The 10,307-nt window shown below is 32.4% G+C and overlaps 1 protein-coding gene across 1 annotated transcript; it reads right to left on the reverse strand.

Annotated features, from left to right (window-relative positions):
• Window positions 1-3,215: 3,215 nt before the first annotated feature.
• LOC139894600 (uncharacterized) lies at window positions 3,216-10,097 on the reverse strand. The gene is made up of 6 exons (XM_071877987.1): window positions 9,872-10,097; window positions 7,959-9,003; window positions 4,958-5,158; window positions 4,474-4,689; window positions 3,483-4,242; window positions 3,216-3,434 (listed from the first exon to the last, which is right to left on the reverse strand). Exons 2-6 carry the CDS (start codon window positions 8,874-8,876, stop codon window positions 3,394-3,396), a joined length of 2,136 nt encoding a protein of 711 aa, XP_071734088.1. The 5' UTR covers window positions 8,877-9,003; window positions 9,872-10,097; the 3' UTR covers window positions 3,216-3,393.
• Window positions 10,098-10,307: the final 210 nt, after the last annotated feature.

Below are 10,307 nucleotides of genomic sequence, written 5' to 3' on the forward strand. Positions count from 1 at the left end.
GTTCTTCCTTTTTTCTTGGTTCTCATTGAGCCCGTGCGTTGCACGGCTAGTCAAAAACTATTTTAAATGAGTCACTTATTTTATGACGTTTTATGTTATATTCCCATTATGATCAACACGTGAATGTATCAATAAGCAACATATATGAATTATTGTCATTTTTTCAACCCCTAGGATTTGGTTGGTAATAAAATTTTGATTTTCAAAGAAGAAAAACATGTAAGAAATTTTGTTTTGTCCTCAATGCATCAAATTAACAGTTCGAGTTATTAAACAGTGTTAATTGACGGCTCTTATATTACATATAATGAGATCCATTCTTAGTAGCTTTCGATGATGTCTTCGGTAACTGTCAGTACCTAATTTAGTATTGAGTTATTTTGGATTGATGGAACATAACAATAGAAGATACTTAACACTGCGTTATGATAAAAAATACTTGAAGTAGTGATATATAGTCAACAAATTAGAATTATGACCCATTCGAAACCAACGATCATCTTCATTTAACAAATATTTGGATTACAGCCTTTAATTCTTGAATATTAATTTTTGCAACGTTAATTTAAGGTTATACGGGAAGGTTACAAATGTTTGTGTTAAAAGGGATGAGTTAATTTTGACTTTTCCAAACTTTAAAAGGAATGTGGTTACAACCTTTTATTTTATTAGTTATGTAATTAGAGCAAACTTATTATTCTTTGAACTAAAGTCTATAGTAATATAGACTATAAATAATACTCCGTAATTAATAATTACACATTAATTCCCTTTTTTGTGTGCTAAATTTTGCAAATTTTCATTATTCTGTCAAGTATATAAGTTCATATGACAACTAATATACATTCATACGACAAATTCATACGACAAATTGTGACTCATTAATTAAATACCATTAATTAGTAAAAACAATACGGAGTACTCCGTACTTTTCTACTTCACACTTCATCTCCTACATTTTCTCTCCTCCTTCATCTTCTCTATTTTTTCAATTTATTCCTCAAAAATCTGAATCTAAATCTAAAACTAAATTACACAAAAAATAACACCCAAAGTCACACAGATTTGTTAACCAACAACAACAGAACAATTCTAAAACAAACAAAATGTTGAAAACTTTTTATAAATGAATTATCAGAAAAAATCCAACAAAATAACAATGCACCAGGATACCGCCGCCGAACACCACCAACCGCCACCGCCTCTCAGATCTGTGTATCCATCAGAATCCGGTAGGTGGCATTCGGTTTTGGTCAGAACGCGTCAGTGGTCTGACGCAAATGAGATTAGTCTTGATGGATTCGTTAAAAGATTTCGAGTTTAATGGTGGTAGTGGTGACGTCTAGTTCATCCAGAAGCGAAAGCAATTGAAATTTAAAAGTTGTGGTGGTTTTGGGTTTTAAAGATAGAGAGAAGTATGCATATGTGGTGGTGGTTTTCTTCTTGTAAATGCAGTTGAATTAAAAATAGAGAGAAGAAGGCAACCAAAAACCTAGGGATTATGGTTTACGGAGTATTAATAAATTGGGTTACAATCTTTTATTTTTCCGAAAGTTAATTGATATTTTGACAAACTGTGTGTAAGCTACACGTGGATTTTACAAATGGCAAAATTTGCAATAATTAAGCTACTAATAACATGTCAACTATTTAAAACTCTCTTTTATATAGATATATAGATATATATATATATATATATATATATATATATATATATATATGGGCAGGATCAATGGGGAAGTAACCAATCGGGGGGAAGTGGGGGAAGCAAAAATTTTTTTTTTTTGTTTTTTTGGGAATTTTTTTTTTCGGCATCAAGATCACACGAAAATATGAACATTTAGAAGAGACACTTCGTGATGAATGTTATTATTTAGACGGGAAAACGATCGACAAAAATAACATTCAAGATAATATTGTTCGTGAAGAATATGAACGATTTTTTTTCATGTTTTGTGAAGTAAAATTTAGCCCAATTTAGAGTTTAGGGTTTAGGGTTTAGGGCTTAGGGTTTAGGGTTTGGTGTTTTGGGTTTATTCCATAAACTCAAAACACCAAACCCTAAACCTTAAGCCCTAAACCCTAAACCCTAAACTCTAAACCGTTCGTGTTAAAAGCTCAATCTAAATCCTAAATCTAAACCCTAAATCTAAACCCTAAACCCTAAATTTCTAAACCCTAATATCTAAACCCTATAAACCCTAATATCTAAACCCTATAAACCCTAATATCTAAACCCTAATATCTAAACCCTATAAACCCCCATATGCATTGGTCTCTTTCGTGTCACCTACGAACAAAAAAAAGATTTCTATGATATAAATCCAACAAAATACATATTGGTCCAAGGTTCATTTAATCATGTATAAAAAAAATTAGTACAAAATTTTCTAATCATAGCCTTATAGAAAAAAGTTACATATATTGGTCTCGATTCTAATTTTGTTAGTATAAATAAAACCCCTGTAAGCCGTTCTATGGCATTAGTATTTAATAAATTCGCTTTTCTCATTTGTTTGCGATTGTGATTAGATTCACGATTGTTTTGTGTTAATTGCGAGGAGCGTTTGTCCCCACAACATCCTCATCCGCATTATTTAGTTTGAAAATTGAAACATAGAGAATGAATAATCGTATTACTTATTAAGTCATAAATTATAGTAATAAAAAATAAGGTAATTGTCAATAATATAAATTACAGATTTTTAGGAATTAAATCGATAATATATTAAAGCAAGCAAATTGATAACTGTCACTATATAACTAATTATTATCATGTTCAATTTAAAATTCTAGTTAATAGAGTGCAAAATAACATATTATCATGATCAACTTTGATTTTAGTTTCGCTTTGTTTATGAGCTTAAATTGATTTTGTTACAAACATTAGCTCTCGCTATGTGTTTGTTTGTCTATATCAATATGTGTGTATATATACTTGTTTATTAGAATTTTTTTTCTCGTATGAATCCAAATCAGATTTTATCTTATGGTGTCATGATAGTTGATGTTTAGTTCATATTTTGAGCCTCAGTTATGTCACTAAATGTCCGACCATTTACCGTACATATATAAATACAAAATGTTGCTCTAAGTTTCATTGTCAAAAAATAGTAAACCATTTGTGCCCATTTTAGACCTGCAGTTCTATCTTAAAAGTATTAGAGGAAAAGAATTTTCAGGCTAGCTGGATAAAAACAAAAAACCACTGAATGTTAGGGAAATGTCAAATAAGCTTTCTTTTGGCCAACCAACACTACTTTGAGTTCCACAAACTTAAACATAAATATAGTCATGCACATAAGATGAAAGACAGTATAGTTGCCCAGAAATTTTAGCAGCACTAACATCCATCCGACTGACTATAAATGTTAATAGAAAAGGTAAATCTCATTACCCATTAACAATCCCCAGCCCAGTTTCAATCTTTGACCATTGGCTCGCATCAATATGGGTAAGGAACAAACTCTTACACTGCACATATTGGCTCGCATCAATATGGGTAAGGAACAAACTCTTACACTGCACATACTCAAAAGAATATTGTGCATCCATGACTACCCTTAAGCTCTCAGGTATCAATTTCATAACCGATTTCATATCTGACCCTATTGAACGAATCACTTCATAATCTGGATTCCCACTCTCAACTTGTACTTTCAATTCTGCTATTTTGGACTTAATGAGAGATGAAATCAATTTCTCGTGATCCAACTTTGCTACCTCTACCATTTGTATTCTTTCCTTCTGCTCTGCAATTACATTATCTTGCACTTGTAGTTTTGCCTTGTGCTCTGCAATTACATTATCTTGAAATTGTATTTTGGCCTCTAACATGGCCTTTTGAATTGTAGATACCTGATCAAGCATCTGAATTTTAGCTTCAAACATCAGCTTCTGCTTTGTGATAACTTGATCTTGCATCTGCAATTTAGCCTCAAACATTGCCTTTTGCTTTGTAATAGCGTGCTCTTGCATCTGTATTTTAGTCTCAAACATCAACTTCTGCTTTGTAATAGCTTCATCTTGCATCTGTATATTTGCATCCAACATTTCCTTGTCTTGGGTTATTATAGTAGCATCAGCTGCTGGTTGTTGTTTTTCTAAATCCAACAATTCATTTTCTTGGGTTATTATGGTATCAGCTGGTTGTTGCTTTTCTAAATCCAACTTGGCCATCTTTTTAGCCCCTGCATCATCATCATCATCATGTACCTGCTGGCTACACCTCTTATGTGGCACCTACAATGGGAAAAAACAAATTCTATTACAAAATCACTACGCCATATATATGTTTACGTATAAAAAATTAATGTTACACTTATAAGTGTATATATATTACATATATATTAAACTTACTATAAGTGAGTAAACGATATAGCTTCACACTGCTAAATGTGTATAAAATCGTTCCCACTAGTAGATGTGTATAAAAGTAAAAAAGGAGATTAAAAGTAATCGATTAAAAATTACTTTATCTTTCATATCTATTTTGGCCACAAACGTCTCCTTCAGCTTTGTAGTAACTTGATCTTGCATCGGTATTTTTGCCTCCAACGGTCTCTTATACCTCAACCTCAAATATCTCCTTTTGCTTTGTTGTTGTTTAATGTCTGCTTCCGACTTGGGTAACTTATTAGCCATTGCATCCTCATCATGTACCTTCTGCACAGGTATATTCTGTGGCACCTGCAAACAAAACAAGATTGCTATGATCTAAAAACCAACAGAATACTTATATTGGTCCAAGGTTCATTCAATTATTTATTAGTATAAAGATTTAGTAAGAAGTTTTCTGATCATAGCCTCATAGCCCCTAAAGAGCTATTCTTAAGAAAAATTTGATGCATAAACTGTACAAATATAATACATTAAAATAGATGAGGTGGTTATAAGTAAAACGTTTTTTCAGTATCTATTTTTCCATTAGGAATTAAATCTGAAGAGTTGTATTCACCTGAGGATAATCAGTAATGAAAGTGGCAGTTGGAGACTTGTCAATAAAGTAGTTTTTCAGTTCAACAGGTACAACTACATTTTCCTGTGTTATTGCTCTGAGTCCGTTTCTTGTTACCAGCATCATATTTATCTTCAAACACTTTAAGTTATTGAATGGACAAGGTTCAAGCAACAATTGATCCAGGCACAATGAAAGAACCTTGGTACATATTATATACAAAGAAACATAAACTTTCAGCACTGTGTTCATACGTTCACAAAAAGGATATTTTTTCAATATAACTACAACAAAACATTTATATTTCAATCCACATCGGCATCAAGGAGCAACCTAATCTATTAAATGGTTTTCTTTGTCAAAGTGGACGAGTTGGTTGGCAAAACATTTTTATTAAAATATTTTTCGTACATTCATTTGTGAAGGTATTCTTAAAGGTATTAGGATGAAGACCATATTAACATGTATCTCATTTTGCAAATAAGGCAGGTTACACTTGGCAACTTACCAGTATTTCATCCTTTGAGAAAACATTTATATCGAGTAATAGACCACTTTGAAGTAAAATTGTTGACATCATCTTAGTACCCAGCATAATCAAACTAGCTAAACAATAAAAACATCTCCAATGTACGCACCAAGCCACCAAAATGGTGTAAATTTTGGTGTACACCTTCTTGTACTATGTCGGGGCAATTTTCTAGATATATTCAAACTCAAAAGAAGATTACAATGTTTGGCTTAAATAAATGTTTACCGCTACATCTAAAACAAAAAAAAGTAACTATATATTCTACTCAACATAATATAGCCAACCAATACTAGCATATTCCACGTATTAAGGAGCATGGGTAACTACCTAACCCACTATCAGGAATACTAGGTCAACTAATGACTGACGTGTTGAAGACTAATAATCTCCTTCACGACACACTCACGAATGAAATGATATCGAGTGTCTGTGTTTACTTCGCGCATGAAACACTAAATTATTCATTAACTCGAATGCTAATATGTTAAAAGTAGCTTGATAGGAAACAAAATAGAAGTAGAAGCAGGAAAAGAAAGATGAAATCTGAATGTACACGATGGTGTTCTCCATCAATCTCTCCGTCTATTGAGCTTATGTTGATTGTTGTTGTGCTGAATAGCAAGTCCATTGGGTCGTTCTATATCAATGCCGCCATGGTGTTGGTGATACTCCTAAGTCACAATGTGTTTTTGTAGGCTTTTATTCTACCGATCACTTCTTCATAACATTGTATCTACATAAACCCTGCAACAAGGCTACAAGTTTCATTCGAAAGGCTTCAAAGTCGCTTTTTAGGGTATGTAATCTTGCCTTTTGTATACGTTTAGTGCTAGAATTCATGTCTTCGAAGATTCCAAAACTTTCTTTGTTGTCTTATTCTTTACAACTTGCAAAAGAATACACTTGAAAAATGTTAGCCCGAGCCGACTTATATTTTTTTCTCATTCCATATCCGCTCCGGGTGGTGGTTCAACCGATTTCTATAACCCACAGGCATCAATGATGATTTCCATTCTAATCGCCCAAGTGGCATCGCGATACGGAGACAAGACGATTGGGACTTGGAAACGTAGTCATTGATTAGGGGTCATTTTGGGGACTAGTCGGACGTTGATTAACGTTGACTTTTAGTAATCTATATATATAACATATATACATTACACATAATATATCAAATATAAATATTTCTACCGTAAATATTTTAAACATATGTATAGGGCACAAAATCTTAGTATATACCAACCTTGAATCTGACCGTCTTTGACGTGAACTTAAAGGGAGTAGGTCAAATAAGGAGTAATCACATGTCGACTAAGTTTGAGTTTGACCAATTAATCCCTATATACACCGATTAATTCCGAGTACTCCCTAATTTATGATATATGATTAACCTGATGTTGAACGAGTAATCCTCGAGAGTAATGGCCGAGTAAGCCCAGTTAGCCGAGAGTTAACCAAAATTTTCCAATTTTAATTACTCAGATCAGACCTCTCCAAAAACTTAATATTCTCCGATTATACCCCAAGTAACTCTGAGTTTTACACCACTTCTTCTGATCTCAGGCAACTTCCCATTAAATAAGCTTTAATACCAATTGTTGTACTAGGATCGAGAATTGAAAAATGGAATGAAGACAAAAACACTCAATGGTGGTGTAATCTTCTAGTTATATTCAAACTCAAAAAAGAGATTACGTTGCTTGACTTGAAAAACTGTTTCTTGTTACATCTACTTAAACAAAACAAAAAACTATATATTCCACTCAACAAAATATAACCAACCATAGTGGCATATTCCATTTATTAAGAAGTATGGGTAACTACCAACCCAAATTAGGAAAACTCGGTCAAGAACCCCCCAGAGGACTCCATAAGCTATTGCTAAGCAAATTGCATTATGAATATGGTTTTAACTTATATATTTTTTTTTATAATTGTTGATTGTACTAATTTAACATAAATAGAATTGATTATCTGAAGCAGCAACTAACATAAATTTTGATTAGAAATTAATTAAAACAAAGCTAGTATGTAACTTTAATGTAAAACTAGTTGTTATAGACATCTGTGAAAATATTTGGTGTGTACATTGGGGTGAAAACATTTGATGCGATAAAGATTCTCTTTTTAGACCAAACTGCTGTAAACATTTGATGCATACATTTATGTCATCAGAAATTAATTTAGAGCATCTCCAATGAAAACTCTTTTCTATTAGAAAAACAAAACACTTTAAAATCTTTCATTTCCAAAAGCTTTAGATTCTAAGCTTTTGGTGTAAAGCTTTTAATACTTATGTGTGTATAATTTGCATGAAAAAAAGCTCTTGTCATTCTGGAGTTGATGCTTATTTGAAAAATAACTCTTATAAAAACTAAATAGCATTGCAAAAAAACCTTAGAAAGCTTTTTGCATTGGAGATGCTTATAGTAACATGTAAAAGAAATTATGTATGACATATTGACATACCATAATGATGTAAGCATCAAGGATAAGACATTTGGCACTATAGATTTTCTTGAACACGCCAAGTAGTTGGGGAAGACGTGTCTTCTTTTCCGATACATAATGAATTTCAGGCCATGAGAGATTCACTTTCTTAAGAGAATCAAAGCCCTCTGCAGACTTATGCAAAAGATCACTGTGATGAAGTGCATCAACAAAGTCAACAGATGCGGCCAAATTCTGAAGCTGAGAAGCAACCACATTGATAACCTTTGGGTAACCATAACAACTTGTGACTGAAAGTTTACCAAGTTGCGGGGCACAAAGATTTAATTCCACCAAGCCATGCATACGAATCTCGCATAAGGTGAGGTCCTTTAGCTTCACACACTTGGAAAAAAGGTTGATGCGTGTATTATTACGATCATATAATTGAAAATTTCTTAAATTCAACTTTTCCAAAGTTGGAAAGTCCCAACCTGATTCTGATATGTAGCATCTTGCAGGAGACGAGTGACGATCCTTGACTTCAAGGGTGAGATCCTCGAGAGTCCGACAACTGAAAACAAACTCTGGGAATGCCTTTTGTCTTGTAGTTGTACCAGACCATTCTATATTTAGTCGCCTAACATTATGAAAGCGAGCATAGCGCACAATACTTGCAACACTAGAATGCGTAGCTGCTCCCATGCATCTTAGCTCTAATACCGAAACTTCTTTATCATGGTTGCGATGTAATAGAACATGCTTCACAAATTTATCAAAATGAGACATATCAGAAAATTTGTAACTATCTAAGTTAAGTTGGGGTAATAAAGTCCAAATAAGCTTCCATTTTTTGGACAATGCACTACTTTGCATAGCATCCTTCAAATCAAGAAAAGAGAGAATGCGATGAATAACTTCATCTGGCAAGTTGCTTATTCTATCTTCTTCTGCCATTATACTTGTTCTCTTAATCCAGAATTCTACAAACGTAACGTGTATAGTCCATAAAACCGTTACATGCTGCTTTCAGAAAGTTCAGAATATAGTCTAACGTTGTTGTGTACACTTCAAACCAAGGTGCCTGAAGTTATATTTAAGTATCAGTAAACAGATAAAAAAGAATAATATACTTATATACTTAATCTCATTCAATATTGCTGCAGGATAAATAAATATAGTAAAAAAAAGAAAAACAAACTGCTGCTATGAACTTCACACACACCCTACATACAACTTACCTAAGTGGGACTTGCACCCCTACTAAGATTTTAATATATAGTTAAAAGTATCACATGTATATAATCACAAGTTATTTGTAACATAATTACAAATCACATGTGAATAGAGCCAATATGGACCATCCAAATATATACGAGTTTACATTGTCTTTGCAAGGGTCTCAAATGAACTTCCTATTATATATGTCAAGTAAAGTAATTATGGGCAACAGTCATTGTTAGCCCTAAAAATCCAATACTCAATTCTAGGAGCGTATTTTCAACTGCTCATATTCTAAATGTATAAAGCAAATCAGTTTATACAAAATGAGACAATAACCATACAACACAAGATCAAAGGTTAGCCAATTTCATGATTCTATTATTTATACAACAAGTGATTTATTCGTTCACAGCTTGTTTCATCATATCTAACAAATTTATCAATGTAGACATACAGATTATATTACAAACAGACTAAACAGCACAGACTCATTGTTACTGAGAAGATTATCCAAATTGCAAATCTAATAAATAAATGATATCGAGAATATTATAATTAAAATTATATGTATGTAAATAAAATTGCTGTAAAACCTAACGAAACTATAAAGCTTAATCAAGAGAAAGAGAAGATGAAAAAGAGCTTTTAAATACTGTCAATTAATTAAACAATCATCAGTTTAAAAAAGATTATTGTTATAACACAATGAATGTCAAACAAAGCCTTACCGATTGATTTGATTATATCAACAAGCCGAATACAATATCTTCGCTTCAACAAAAACAGAATCTATCACCAGAACATTAATCAAAACACAAACCAGAATAAGAAAAATAGAATTATCAAGGTTATGAATCTAGAAAAATACAGATATGAAACAAACAAGGTTGCACAAAGATGATGAAACCCTAGAATTGGAGAGAAAACGTATTTTGTGTGTTGAAAATTATGAGATTAAACCTCACCAAAATACTGAATATGATTATTATTTATAATTTTTCTGATAAATACTCATATTTACATCTTTAGTCCCTCAGGAAGTGCACTTGATGCAACAGCCACAAATAACTTTCAACCTGACTTCTAATCTTTACACAAACAGCACACTTCCATCTACAAGCTATCAACTCTGCAACTTAACCTGTACAATCTAAACACTAAAAT

This window comes from Rutidosis leptorrhynchoides, chromosome 2 (assembly GCF_046630445.1).
Source record: "Rutidosis leptorrhynchoides isolate AG116_Rl617_1_P2 chromosome 2, CSIRO_AGI_Rlap_v1, whole genome shotgun sequence".
Classification (NCBI taxonomy): domain Eukaryota; kingdom Viridiplantae; phylum Streptophyta; class Magnoliopsida; order Asterales; family Asteraceae; genus Rutidosis; species Rutidosis leptorrhynchoides.

Bases quoted from the DNA above. Each gene is read 5' to 3' on its own strand.
- LOC139894600 (XM_071877987.1), bottom strand. From the start codon at position 8,876: ATGGCAGAAGAAGATAGAATAAGCAACTTGCCAGATGAAGTTATTCAT. The intron at 4,690-4,957 runs GTGAATACAACT...TTTTGTTTGCAG, and splicing joins TCATTACTGATTATCCTCAG to GTGCCACAGAATATACCTGT. The intron at 3,435-3,482 runs ATGTGCAGTGTA...ATGCGAGCCAAT, and splicing joins CCATATTGATGCGAGCCAAT to GGTCAAAGATTGAAACTGGG.